Here is a 15292-nt window from a genome sequence, read left to right on the forward strand (position 1 = left end):
GGCTACAGATTAAATATGTTATAATGAACTTCACAGGGTGGTAAAAGTGCATGGTGATGAGCTTGATGCTCATTTCCAATAAATATCGAAGGTCTTATTCTGGTGTCATGTTGATCAATACTTGGCTGCTGTTTAACAAATACAATATCCCTCTTATCCATAATAATCTCATCATGTAGGGAGGGAGATACAGACGAGAGTCTAGCTGGAAGTTCTAACCCACAACACTTACACACACACATGCACATTGCAATTTATTGGTATACAGCTGTAAACACCTCTGCCCTCAGGCCTTAAATTCCAATGCATGGCTAATAATAAACTGGTGTGAACAAAAACGATATAAAACGATATAAATATAAATACACACACACACACTCTGTTAGACAATTGGAGTCAAAGAGATTGACTGTGTGGTCACAAAAATTATAGCTGGGGTTTCCAAGCATGCACCTGGACCAACTGTGAAACAGTCCGTTTCTATCAACTCAACACAGCAAAACATACACAAGGGAACATCTGTTTCTTCCTCTGGTTTGGCCAAGACACACACACAGGTGGACAAATACTCTGCAAGAAATAGATGGTGTTGACATCCTGAGTAGGTAGATCTGAGTATAAAATGATTTTTTAATGTTTTTTTTTTTTTTATGTATAGAAAATCCTCACTGAAAGCTCATGTTAGCTCCTAGTGCTAAAACTACTCATCTTTTGTGGTTTAGAGTCCAATATCCCTTTGCCAATTGTCTTACGAATCTGTAATTTCTTTCCTCAGAAGCGGAAGAAGCAACTTGCATCTTCAATGCTGGAACCTCCAGCATTCAGCCTTTTTTGTGTGTTGCATATTTTTATGTTGTTTTTTATTGAACAATTAATAGTGTTGTACTGAGTTTGTTTAACCTTTTACTGCAGTGGGCTAAATCAGGCTCACACAGAGTGATTCTTGGTAGTCCTAAACAAATCTACTTTGAAACAAAAGTATACACCTCACACATGGTTATTGGCTTACAAAAAAGAAGACACCTGTACCATGTCAGATATAGAGTTCAAATGTAATAATTTTTGACTTTGCATACCAATATTACACTTATATACATCACAGAAGACTGAAATATAACAAAACAGTTTGACATAGAAACACTTGATTTTCGTCGAAAAAAAGAAATAATCTTTATTAATAATGAAATTATAAAAAATATTAATAACATTCCACCCATGACGTCAAAGAGGGCACTTTTGGTCATTGACTGCAGGAAAGAGCTACATTACCTTTTATAATTTGTTGGAGGAGCAGTTGGCTCTCACTCAAAACTGTTCAAGTAAGATCTTAATTAAATCAAACTTCTGACTCCTCTGCTCTTCAATTCCTCCTGCCTATGCCTTTGCTTTTAGAATAGACAACATTATGGGACAACCGCTGTACTCCACTTATGCCTATTGGGCCTCTGGGTGAGTCACTAAGGGGAGGTGATCGAGGTAGTACAGACTCACTTGCGGAAGATGGGGAAACCATTGTTGCGTTCTTCCTCGATGCGCCGGGCCAGGAACTGGCAGCTCTTGCGGTCGTGACCGGAGCCCAGCAGGTTGTGTGTGGGGATGAAGAAGTTGGGGAGCATGCTGTGTTTCAGATGGCCTTCAAAGTCCTCCAGCAGCTGCTGGAAGCAGGGTCCCAGCCGGACCGCCTCCCAGTCGCTGTCCTGGGTCCTGGAGCAGCAGGCGTGGAGCAGGGTGGTCTTGGCATGGTAGGAACAGAACTTGGACAGACTAGGGTTCTCTGCCTTCAGCAAGCCCAACAGGTGCTTCAGAAGCTTCAGACAGTACTTCCTGAAGCAAGAAAATGGGCAAGTCTCAGGCACACATGATAATACACAATTTATGAAAGGAAATGGGTTTAATGCTGCGTTCATAAAATCGTGTACATTTGTAAATACAAGCATACAACTGGGAAAAATCCACTTGAACACCCCTCAGACTGGTAATTACTAGTAGTGGGAAACTCATTTATCATCCCTGAGCTCGAACTTCTCCCACATGCTGAACTATGACATTATCCACTTAGGAAATGACCTCAATAACAACATTTTCAGCAGTTAAATGCAACAACAAACCATTAGGTTTTTGAGCACTATAATTTGTTTGCGAGAATGCTTTTAGTTTATGCTTGACACAGCTTGTTTGCCATTAGCCAATCGCGTTTCTCAATGAGTTCAAAGCACGTGGATGCATCTTAACTCATATTTACTACTTCACAACTGGAAATTACCACCTTCCCATTTGGTTATGAACACAGCATAAATATTGGTTAATAATGATTTAAGAAATGTACCGTTGAAGGCCTATGTCATGGAAAGTACACTATATTCTCGTTAATATGATTCCCTGTACTCAGTGCTTAATTTGTAAATTGGGAGGTGCCGGAACAAAAAAATGAGCACGAGAGGGGGGTGACCTGGGGAGCTCTGAGGTACCGGAACGCATGAGAAAAAAAAATCACCTTTATAATAAAGCATTGAATGCATATCATCACATTTCCGTAGTGGCATAGAGCAGTAGAGTAGAGGCACTTACAGAAGTTGCACACATGGGAAAAATGTTTTGTGGCCTAGGGTCCAGGAAACCCTAGAATGAACGAAGAGGCAACTCAAATTAACTTTGATCGTGTTTATTAGAATGTTTAAATTGCAAAATGTGACAATTATTTTTCATGCCACGAGAGGTACCAGATCAGGCCAAATAGGTTCCAAAAATAAATCACTGCATTTGACTCACACAGCCTCAGTCACTTACTCACCTCGTCCACTGTGTGTGTGCCTCTCTGTGACATCAGCTAAACATCTAGCTGGCTAGCTCATCATGTCTCAGTCTAAACTGTACACTCAAAAATACAGAAAGGAGTGGGAATCAAACCCTGAACTCAAAGGCTGGTTGAAGCCGTTTATTGGAGATAAATACTGCCTGTATTGTAAGGCTGATTTCTACGCCAAACTTAGTGATGTAAAAAAACACATGACAACTCAAAAACATACTCAAAAGGCAAAGCCTTATAACAGTTCCACCCAAAACAAGCTGCCATTTATGGTTAAAAAAATTGACTCTGCAAAAAAGGCTGAGGCCACCATGGCATTAGCTATCGCTGAACACTGTTCCATGCTGGCATGTGATCACATTGGAGAAGCATGTAGAGCTGCTTTCTCAGACTCCACTGCTGCTACCCACTTCAAAATGCACAGGACAAAGTGCACAGAAATGATGAATGGTGTTCTAGCACCATACTTTCTGAAAAAGTTGGTCGCAGATGTGGGTGACCAGCGTTTCAGCCTCCTCCTCGATGAGTCCACGGATGTAAGTGTTTCTAAGTACCTGGGGGTTGTGATAAGGTACTTTAGTGACACCAAGCAGACAATTGTATCAACATTTCTGGGGCTTGTTGAGTTGGAGGGAGGAGATGCCAAATCTATAGCCTTTGCTGTTGTGGCTTTCCTCGAGAAGTGTTGTCTTAAAAAAGAGAAACTCCTGGGGATATGGACTGACAACGCCTCTGTTATGACGGGGATTAACAATAGGGTCCATAAAGTGCTGAAGGAGGAGTATGGCCTCAAAGATCTGGTTCTTATTCGCTGTGTGTGCCACTCTCTGCAGCTTGCTGTAAGTCATACTTCCAATGACACCATCCCCCGTAGTGTGGAGTACTTGGTACGAGAGACTTGAGACCATCAACTGTGGGGAGAAACCTTTACAGATAACCAAGGTGTGTGCCACACGTTGGCTCTCCATTGAACCTGCGGTTTCACGCATTTTGGACCAGTGGGAGGAGCTTAGGCTGCATTTCGCAGTCACCAAGTCCAGTGAACACTGCTACATGGCTGAGGTTTTATACTCCATGTACAGTGATCCTCAAAACATATTGTATCTGACTTTTTTGAAGTCAGTGCTGGGTGAGGTACAGTTGGCCATCAAGGCTTTTGAGGGAGAGCAAGTAGATCCTCTTATGCTACTTGACAGCTTGGTTAGCTTGATCAAGTCTGTGAGCAGCAGGGTGTTGAATCCACTGGCAAATGTTGATGTACTCAAAGGGCCAATAGATGGATACATCAGTCCCAAACCGTACCTTGGTTACCTTTTTGAGTCAAATGCAGCTGAGCTCCACCTTGCGCCTGAGGATGAAAACAATGTCCGAAAGCGGTGTGTAGCCTTCACCATCTCCCTCACTAATGAGTTGAGGGTGAGACTGCCGGACAACATCGAATCATTGCAGTACATGTCAGTTTTCAATGTGGAGGAAACTCTAAAGCACAATAAGAGCCCTGGAGAAATAGAAAAAATAACCAAGCTCCTTGGCTACTCCCCTGCAGAGATAGACAAGATTGTCCAGCAATGGCGTGCCATCCATCTTAGTGAATGGAATGAGACAAAAAACACACTGGGCTTCTGGAGTGAGATTTGGAAGTTCAGGGATGCAGCTGATATCAACCCGTTTCAAGAACTTGCCATGGCTGCTGTTTCTGTGTTGTCCTTGCCACACTCGAATGCTGAAGTTGAGAGAGTATTCAGCCAGATGAGTGTGGTAAAAAGCAAACTTAGAAATCGGATGTCTTTGCAGACCCTTAACTCCATCCTGTACATTCGATATGGACTGAAGCTGTCTGGTGAGGCTTGCTATGAGCACCAGCTGCCTGATAATGTTTTGCAGCTTTTTGGCACATCAGCTGCTTACTCATTTAAGTCAGCTCCCTCAGTTGCTGAACCTGCAATAGAGAGCCTTGACCAAAATGATGATGACCCACTCTTTCTGTGAGCCAGCACAGCCTGTGTGTTTGTGGAGGGGGTTCTGGGAAAAAAATAACAATTAACCTGAATTAGGGCCAGACTAGTTACCATCATTTTCTCACATTGCCATTGACAGTTTTTTCTATTGTCTCTTTTTGGTCCATTTAGATTGTTAATGTAGATTGTATACAACATTTTTTTTAAATGTTATGGTTAAAAATGTTCATGTTTTACTGTGACTTGTTGTAGGCTACTAAGTGGACCATAAGGTTAAAAACCAAACCAAACTTAAGAAAACTAAACTAAATATATATATTTTTTAAACTAAGTAACTCCGCCAGAGTGTCTCTTTTGGGTCACTTTTGCCGGTCCCAAGCCCGGATAAAGGAGGAGGGTTGGAATTGTGACATAAAAAAAAACAAGAATCAACAGAAGAAAGTTCATTTGTAGTTCTAAACATATTTAGGGTGTTTTTTACTCACTTTTTGTCTCTCCCACGACGTTATTCCTCTCTCCTACAGCCTCCATCACAATTATATGCACATGGCCAATTATGCAAATTAGGCGATGACGTCATTTAGCGACTTCTGACGACTTTTAGGACAGCCAATAGCTACTTTCCTTACTGAGGAGTTGGCAACACTGGTGCTGGATCCTGTTCTGGCAGGGTCTGGCTCAAATTAAGCACTGCCTGTACTGTATGTAGGCTGACAATATTTGACTCGTTTTTGGCAGGGCATTATGACTACAGTATTCATGTTTGCAGCATACATTCTATAGTAGGCTTACCTGCAGCAGCGAGTCCCGTTGGCCTCGCAGCAGGTCTTCTGGGAGCCATGATTTGTTAGGATACTCTTCTCCACGTGCGAGAATGAGATGCGCCATATGTCTGTAGGTAACAGGACAAGAAAATGACATTTAGGAAACTCAGAAAAAGGCAATAGCCCCTGAAGGAGGGGGGTTCAGTGCTGGGGGAAAATGTGACAGCTATATCTGTCCTCTAATACAGGACTAGTAAAGGCCCTAATTTTGTGCGAAAAATATATTTTTCAACAATTTCAACAAATGTTGTCTTAATATATTATTACTTTTTGGGGGGAGGGGGATTTTTCAGTGGGTGCTGCAGCATCCTCAGTGCCCTACTTCCAGTGGCTATGCTCTGCACCTCCCATTTATGAAGAAATCACAAATGAAAGTGATAGTTTTATTCAAGATGTGTTAGCTTGAATGGTGTTGACCTAATTGTTACAAAATGGTTACCTCTAGCGCAGACCCCTTCCCGTTCCACCGTGCCCTTTCCCTCGTACTTCGGAACGAGGTAGTACCCCTTAAGCTTTTGTTCTTTCTTCACTTTGGTCCCGAGCCAGATGTCTATTTTGTCTATGCCTCCCTGGGTGAAAGTGGGCCAGCTCGAGCGGACCTCAAGCCCCAGAACAATGTCCAGTGAGATAGGGACCATTCCCGTCCCGTTTATCAGTAAGGTCACCGCCGGGCAACCCTTCTTCTTCTTCTCCAACCCCACGCCTTGATAGAAGTATGGAAAGAAGACAATTTCAATTAAGAAATGTTTTGCATACATATTCTACATTATAGGCATTTGGGAAGCGCGCGCTGCAGCCGTACCCACCTCTGAGTATCTTCACACACTTTTTAACCTCGTTTCTGAACTCGGTAAGCATTCCACTGGCAGATATTGTGTTGTCTTCATCTAGAAAGCGATCCAAAGAGTGTTTTCCTCGTTTGAATGCCACGCTGTAAAACGCCCCATCATCCCCAAACGGCCGAATGTCCACCCGCTCGACAGGCACAGTCAACATCACGTCAAATTCGTCGGGATTAGAAATCTATATTGATCAAAAGATCGTGAAAAATCAGTGAAGCATGAAAGAGTATTGTGTCACACTGGTGATGTATGATTGAATGTAATTAATGACCCACCTTTAAATTCTCGTAGTAACTTCCAGTGCGCAGATCATTTACATCTTTGAAGCATTCCGTACACTTTTTCATGTGGTCCTTAATACGCTTTACCAAGTCATTGACAATACTTGCTGATTCCGATTTCTGTTTCTTCTTAATCTTCAATTGGTCAAGGGTTGTAAACAGGATTTTATCCGGATTTGAGTCAAAGTTGTAACCTTTTCTGACCATCCTTGATCCGGTTTTAACTTCTACGCTCTCATGTGGCACAGGTGGCTTTCCCTCAGTGGTGCGCTTAGGCTGCTTATGCTCCTTGGTTTTCTTGGATTTGTTTTCATCAATGATCTGTTGCGTTTCTTTCTTAGTGTCTTTCACTGGTTCTTTTGGAGGTTGCCGCGCACTCTTGGCCCGAACCGGATTCTTGGCATCCGCTGGTTCATGACTCTTTGCGCGCACGCTTCGTGGTTTCCCTCTCCCGCTCATTGTAGTAAGTATGATCGTGATGTGACACCGACGAGTAAAAGTGTCTTCTGTGCCAGTTAAATGATACTCTCTTCACTGTTTCCATTTGATGAAATGTGAATATGAACACTCCCCTTTCTACATACAGAATCCGTTCATCGCCCTCTTGTGTCGCAAACTATTGAGCAAGAGTTTAAAAAAAGCACATGCACGCCCACCCTCACTTGTGTGATGAATGATTGACCTGAAATCCATCCAGTAACTTAATGGACTTAACTTTCAATACGATAGCGATAGCTAACATGCTAAGTAGTTACAAAGTAGCTAAAAAGTAATAATGAGTTGAAAAGTTGCTAATTAGCTAAAATACTCAAGTTGGCCAAGATGATATTCGAAAACGCAACCGTTGGGTTGCTAGAAGTTCGCATTATATGCCTATCCATACCCACCCATCCATCCATCCACCCACCCTGACCAACCACCCTCCTTTTGTTTTTGCATTAAGTAATGTTCTGTCTTGTGTAACCATACCAAACTTAACATATCATACTCATTTGAGTGTCCCAGATTACATTTAATGTTACTTCTAGTCCACAGGAGGTTGGTGGCACCTTAATTGGGCAGGACGGGCACATGGTAATGGCTGGTGTGTGATGCCATTCCATCTGGTCTGTTCCAGCTATTATTACAGTGGGGGGAGTATTTAGTCAGCCACCAATTGTGCAAGTTCTCCCACTTAAAAAGATGAGAGAGGCCTGTAATCTTCATCATAGGTACACGTCAACTATGACAGACAAATTGAGAAAATAAAATCCAGAAAATCACATTGTAGGATTTTTAATGAATTTATTTGCAAATTATGGTGGAAAATAAGTATTTGGTCAATAACAAAAGTGTCTCAATACTTTGTTGTGATTTTCTGGATTTTTTTTCTAATTTTGTCTGTCATAGTTGACGTGTACCTATGATGAAAATTACAGGCCTCTCTCATCTTTTTAAGTGAGAGAACTTGCACAATTGGTGGCTGACTAAATACTTTTTTCCCCACTGTATGAGCCATCCTCCCCTCAGCAGCCTCCACTGTTCTAGTCTATGAGAACAGGCTGTCCCTATAGACAGTGAGCTTCAAAAGTATTGGGACTGTCAGTGACACATTATTATTATTATTTTTGGCTCTGTATTCCCGAGTGGCGCAGTGGTCTAAGGCACTGCATCGCAGTGCTACCTGTGCCACTAGAGATCCTGGTTCAAATCCAGGCTCTGTCATAGCTGACCGGGAGACCCATGGGGCGGTGCACAATTGGTACAGGGTAGGGGAGGGAATGGCCGGTAGGGATGTAGCTTAGTTGGTAGAGCATGGCGTTGTGGGTTTGATTCCCACGGGGGGCCAGTATGAATAATAATGTATGCACTCACTAACTGTAAGTTGCTCTGAATAAGAGTGTCTGCTAAATGACTAAGATGTCCTCCAGCATTTTTGCTCATCCTATATAATTACTGCTGTATATACCTTTGCTATTCATATAGGGGAGAGTGGGGTATGTTGAGCCATTTTTTACTTTCAGCATCACTACGTCAAGGGAAATATAGTTTTATTTCTAACAAAGATATCTACATATATTTCAGGATGTTGTGTATCCTTGGAAATAATCATAAATTATGTAAACATAACAGTTTTGAAAACATAGCTTGTCAAAAAATGTGGTCTCTTGGCACAACATACCCCGGGTGTGGGGTAAATTGAGCATAGGGACAGGGAAATTGAACAGCCTTGGGGTAAGTGGGTGATGGTGTCCTGTGACATTGGGTATTGGTGCAGGTAGGTCAAAGTTTAATTCATGGAATGGGGGTGTGGTATATTGCATATCTTAAATGTATGCCTACATTCAGACATACAGTACCTTCAGAAAGTATTCACACCCCTTGACCTTTTCCACATTTTGTTGTGTTACAGCCTGAATGCTTGTCACTGGCCTAGACACAATATCCCATAATGTCAAAGTGGAATTATGTTTTTTGAAATCTTTACAAATGTATTAAAAATGAAAAGCTGAAATGTCTTGAGTCAATAAGTATTCAACCTCTTCGTCATGGCAAGCCTAAATAACTTCAGGAGTAAAAATGTGCTTAACAAGTCCCATAATAAGTTACATTGACTCACTCTGTGTGGAATGATAGTGTTTAACATGATTTCTTATAACTACCTCATCTCTGTACCCCACACATACAGTTAGCTGTAAGGTCCCTCAGTCGAGCAGTGAATTTCAAACACAGATTCAACCACAACGACCAGGGAGGTTTTCCAATGCCTCACAAAGAAGGGCACCTATTGGTAGGTAGATGGGTAAAAATAAAAAAAGCAGATATTGAATATACCTTTGAGCATGGTCACCACAAATATACCTTTGAGCATAGTCACTACAAATATATAGGCATCCTTCCTAACTCATTTGCCGGAGAGGAAGGAAACCACTCAGGGATTTCACCTTGAGGCCAATGGTGACTTCAAAACAGTCACATAATTGAATGGCTGTGATAGAAGAAAACTGAGGATGGATCAACAACATTGTAGTTACTCCAAAAGACCAACCTAATTGACAGAGGGAAAAGAAGGAAGCCTGTACAGAATAAACATCTTTCAAAACATGCATCCTGTTTGCAACAAGGCACTAAAGTAATACTGCAAAAAATGTGGCAAACCGATTAACTTTTTGTCCTGAATACAAAGTGTTATGTTTGGGCAGATCCAATGCAACACATTACTGAGTACCACTCTCCATATTTTCAAGCAAAGTGGTGGTTGCATCATGTTATGTGTATACTTGTAATCATTAAGAACTGGGGAGTTTTTCAGGATGAAAAATAAATGGAATGGAGGCAAAATCCTAGAGAAAAACCTGGCTCAGTCTGCTTTCCACCAGACACTGGGAGATACATTCACCTTTCAGCAGGACAATGACCTAAAACACAAGGCCAAATCTACACTGGAGTTGCTTACCAAGAAGACAGTGAATGTTCCTGAGTGACTGAGTTACAGTTAAATCTACTTGAAAATCTATGGCTAGACCTGAAGATGGTTATCTAGCAATGATCAACAACCAATTTGACAAAGCTTGAAGAATTTTGAAAAGAACAATAGGCAAATGTTGCACATTTGTGGATAGCTCTAAGAGACTTACCCAGAAAGACTTGTAGTTGTAATCTCTTCCAAAAGTGCTTCTACAAAGTATTGACTCAGGGGTGTGAATACGTATGTAAATGAGATATTTCTGCATTTTATTTTCAATAAATGTGCTAAAATGTCTAAAAATGTGTTTTCACTTTGTCATAATGGGGTATGATCTGTAAATGGGTGAGATGTTTTGTTTTTAATCCATTTTGAATTCAGGCTGTAACACAACAAATTGTGGAGTAAGTCAAGGGTTATGAATACTTTCTGAAGGCACTGTAGATCTCTCTGTTCAATATCACTTACCCTTCCATTTCTTGACCAGTTGTCTTGGACAGGGATGTTGTTTCAATGTGCCAATTTGTATGTAAGTTCTCTGCATTTGAGCCTACTAAGCCCATTAAACTGGTCTGCGAGATTCTTGATATGTTTAGCAAGCTCAGCCTCCATGTCATCAGATAAAACCGTGTGTGCCTCTGCTACTCTATCATAGCCTCTCTTTCGCACAGGTACTCTTTTTCCTTTTTGTCAATGTACCTCTTCAATGTCATTCAGTCTATTTTTTCATACCTTGCTGCTGCTGGAATGGACCTCTTCCCTTCTCTTACTTCCTTGGCTGCTCTCTCAAGAACCTCAAGGGCGGCTAGACCGCTGCTTGTTTGACGTTTGTATACACGGGGCATGATGTCTGCTTTGTAACAATAAAAATTCACTTGAGTTCATATGCATGACACGTTGTGAAAATACCATGCATATTACTCCTAAAACGGACAAAATGTAATCATAATTTGTATGGGGTATGGTCGCCATTAGCTCAACTTACCCCGTGGCCATTAGCTCAATTTACCCCAAGGCAAAAACAATTGAATATATTAGGCCACACAGCTACAAGGATGCACTTTCATGCTGGGTTAAGGACCTCATATTGTAGCTTATCTAATGTATAAAACAATCTTAAAACTATGTACTTTGGTTTAGATACAATCAAGAAACCTATAACACAAAAAATTGATTTCACTGAAAATCTGTTTTTTGGACCAAACTTGCATAACACTTTTTCCATGTAGTTTATTCCTTCAGACACGTAATGGAATCATGTAGTAACCCACAAAGTGTTAAACAAATCAAAATATATTAACAAATAGCCACCCTTTGCCTTGATGACAGCTTTGCACAATCTTGGCATTCTCTCAACCAGCTTCATGAGGTAGTCACCTTGAATGCATTTCAATTAACAGGTGTGCCTTCTTAAAAGTTAATTTGTGGAATTTCTTTCCTTCTTAATGCGTTTGAGCTAATCAGTTGTGTTGTGACAAGTTAGGAAGGGGTATGCAGAAGATATCCCTATTTGGTAAAAGACCAAGTCCATATCATGGCAAGAACAGCTCAAATAAGCAAAGAGAAACAACATTACTTTAAGACTTGAAGGTCAGTCAATACGGAACATTTCAAGAACTTTTAAAGTTTCTTCAAGTGCAGTCACAAAAACAATCAAGCGCTATGATGAAACTGGCTCTCATGAGCACAACCACAGGAATGGAAGACCCAGAGTTACCTCTGCTGCAGAGGATAAGTTCATTAGACTTACCAGCCTCAGAAATTGCAGCCCAAATAAATGCTTCACATAGTTCAAGTCACAGACACATCTCAACATCAACTGTTCAGAGGGGACTGTGTGAATCAGGCCTTCATGGTCGAATTACTGCAAAGAAACCACTACTAAAGGACACCAATAAGAAGAAGAGACCTGCTTAGGCCAAGAAACACGAGCAATGGAGATTAGACCAGTGGAAATGTGTCCTTTGGTCTGGAGTCCAAATTGGAGAATTTTGGTTCCAACCGCTGTGTCTTTGTATGACGCGGTGTGGGTGAACGGATGATTTCCGCATGTGTAGTTCCCACCGTAAAGCATGGAGGAGGAGATGTTATGTTGTGGGGGTGCTTTTCTGGTGACATTTTCTGTGATTTATTTAGAATTCAAGGCACACTTAACCAGCATGGCTACCACAGCATTCTGCAGCGATACGCCATCCCATCGGGTTTGGGCTTAGTGGACTATAATTTGTGTTTCAACAGGACAATGACCCAACACACCTCCAGGCTGTGTAAGGGCTATTTTACCAAGAAGGAGAGTGATGGAGTGCTGCATCAGATGACCTGGCCTCCACAATCCCCCGATCTCAACCCAATTGAGATGGTTTGGGATGAGTCGGACGGCAGAGTGAAGGAAAAGCAGCCAACAAGTGCTCAGCATATGTGGAACTCCTTCAAGACTGTTAGAAAGGCATTCCAGGTGAAGCTGAATGAGAGAATGCCAAAGATTTTACAAAGCTGTCATCAAGGCAAAGGGTGGCTATTTGAAGAATCTCAAATATAAACTATATTTTGATTTGTTTAACACTTTTTTGGTTACTACTTGATTCCATATGTGTTATTTCATAGTTTTGATGTCTTCACTATTATTCTACAATGTAGAAAATAGTAAAAATAAAGAAAAACCCTTGAATGAGTAGGTGTGTCCAAACTTTTGAATGGTACTGTATGTCCGAACTCAGAATCAAATATGCGTCCCAAAAATAACATGTTCGCTGTGGTACAACGTTTATTTTGATTGCCGATTTTCTGCAATTATCAGGTATTTATCAGTGCCATCAGGTAGCCTTTTCAGATATGTCCATGTAAACAGGATTATTAGGGGAATCGCTCTTCTTGCAAAGCATGTAAAAGTTGAATCAAACTATGACAGTGCATTCGGAAAGTATTCTGACCCCTTGACATTTTCCACATTTTGTTATGTTACAGCATTATTACATTCGCTTATTCTTATTCTTATTTTTTTCCTCCTCAATCTATACACAACACCCTATAATGACAAAGAGAAAACAGGTTTTTAGACATTTTTACAATTGTATACTTTTTTTTATTTTTTTTATACCATATTTACATAAGTATTCAGACCCTTTGCTATGAAACTCGAAATTGAGCTCAGGTGCATCCTGTTTCCATTTATCATCCTTGAGATGTTTCTACAACTTGATTGGTAAATTCTATTGATTGGACATGATTTGGAAAGGCACACACCTGTCTATATAAGGTCCCACAGTTAACAGTGCATGTCAGAGCAAAAACCAAGCCATGAGGTCGAAGGAATTGTCCGTAGAGCTCCGAGACAGGATTGTGTCGAGGCACAGATCTGGGGAAGGGTACCAAAACATTTCTGGCACCATCCCTACAGTGAAGCATGGTGGTGGCAGCATCATGCTGTGGGGATGTTTTTTATGGACTGGGAGAGTAGTCAGGATCGAGGGAAAGATGAATGGAGCAAAGTACAGAGAGATCCTTGATGAAAACCTGCTCCATAGCGCTCAGGACCTCAGACTGGGGTGAAGGTTCACCTTCCAACAGGACAACGACCCTAAGCGCACAGCCAAGACAACGCAGGAGTGGCTTCGGGACAAGTCTCTGAATGTCCTTGAGTGGCCCAGCCAGAGCCCTGACTTGAAACTGATCGAACATCTCTGGAGAGACCTGAAAAAAGCTGTGCAGCGATGCTCCACATCCAACCTGTCACAGCTTGATAGGATCTGCAGAGAAGAATGGGAGAAACTCCCCAAATACAGGTGTGCCAAGCTTGTAGCGTCATACGCAAGAAGACTCGCTTCTGTAATCGCTGCCAAAGGTGTTTCAACAAAGTACTGAGTAAAGGGTATGAATACTTATGTAAATGTGATATTTCAGTTTTATATTTTGAATACATTTGCAACCATTTCTGAAAATGTGTTTTTGCTTTGTCATTATGGGGTATTGTGTGTAGATTGATGAGGGGGGAATAGTTTTTAATCCATTTTAGAATAAGGGTGTAACATAACAAAATGTGGAAAAAGTCAAGGGGTCTGAATACATTCCGAATGCACTGTATATCATTCTGACTATCCACAATAATCACATTATTGTGTAAATGTAACCGTACCCTTTATCTGATGGGGTGGTGGCACTTGACTTCTGTAGTTAAAATAAGAGAAACCAATAATGAGATGTGAACATTTAAAATCCTTCTCCAAGAACATATATTGGTATTTTATTAGGATCCCCATTACCTGTGGCGAAAGCAGAACCTACTCCTACTGGGATCCACACCAGTGGAGTCTCCTCAGAGGAGGAAGGGGAGGACCATCCTCCTCAGTGAATTTCATTTTTTTTTTAAATGGTCAAACATTTAAAAAGTTATCCTTTTTAGATATAACTATACTAAATATAATCACATGTCACCAAATAATTGATTAAAACACACTATTATTGCAAAGAAGGTCTACAATAGCCTCAACAGAACTCTGTAGGGTAGCACCATGGTGTAGCCGGAGGACATACATAGTAATTATGATAACTTCCGGAGGACGTACTCCAACCTATCAGAGCTCTTGCAGCATGAACTGACATATTGTCCATCCAATCAAAGGATCAGAAAATTAATCTAGTACTGAAAGCATAAGCTACAGCTAGCTAGCACTGCAGTGCATAACATTTAGTGAGTAGTTTACTCAAAGAGAGAGAAAGACAGAAGTTGAATGTTTAACACATTAATTTCTTCCAAAATGAAGAAGAAGCAAGAGAGAAATAGAGAGAGAGATTTCATCATTTCTTTTCACTTTCAGTTTAACTTACAAATGCAGTTAGCTAGTTTAGCCTACTGAAACACCCTGCTCAAATAGAGGGCTGTCATGTTAGCTAGCTGGCTATGACTTTCCAACACAACATTTTACATTTACATTTTAGTCATTTAGCGACTTACAGTTAGTGAGTGTATACTTTTTTTTATTATTATTATTATTATTTTTATTATTTTTATTTTTTTCATACTGGCCCCCCGTGGGAATCGAACCCACAACCCTGGCGTTGCAAACACCATGCTCTACCAACTGAGCTACATCACTGCCAGCCATTCCCTCCCCTACCCTGGACGACGCTGGGCCAATT

At 41.0% G+C, this 15292-nt stretch overlaps 1 protein-coding gene across 2 annotated transcripts; it reads right to left on the reverse strand.

Moving 5' to 3' along the window:
• Positions 1–1033: 1033 nt before the first annotated feature.
• On the reverse strand, positions 1034–7245 carry LOC121570526 (cyclic GMP-AMP synthase). Of its 2 annotated transcripts, XM_041881998.2 has the most exons (6): positions 6706–7245; positions 6395–6611; positions 6028–6291; positions 5557–5656; positions 2569–2619; positions 1034–1824 (listed from the first exon to the last, which is right to left on the reverse strand). In XM_041881998.2, the coding sequence occupies exons 1-6, from the start codon at positions 7168–7170 to the stop codon at positions 1488–1490; spliced, it is 1434 nt and encodes a 477-aa protein (XP_041737932.1). In that variant the 5' UTR covers positions 7171–7245; the 3' UTR covers positions 1034–1487. The 2 variants fall into 2 exon arrangements, with proteins under 2 accessions (XP_041737932.1, XP_041737939.1); XM_041882005.2 differs by lacking the exon at positions 2569–2619.
• Positions 7246–15292: the final 8047 nt, after the last annotated feature.

Source organism: Coregonus clupeaformis, chromosome 1, assembly GCF_020615455.1.
Source record: "Coregonus clupeaformis isolate EN_2021a chromosome 1, ASM2061545v1, whole genome shotgun sequence".
Taxonomy (NCBI): Eukaryota; Metazoa; Chordata; class Actinopteri; order Salmoniformes; family Salmonidae; genus Coregonus; species Coregonus clupeaformis.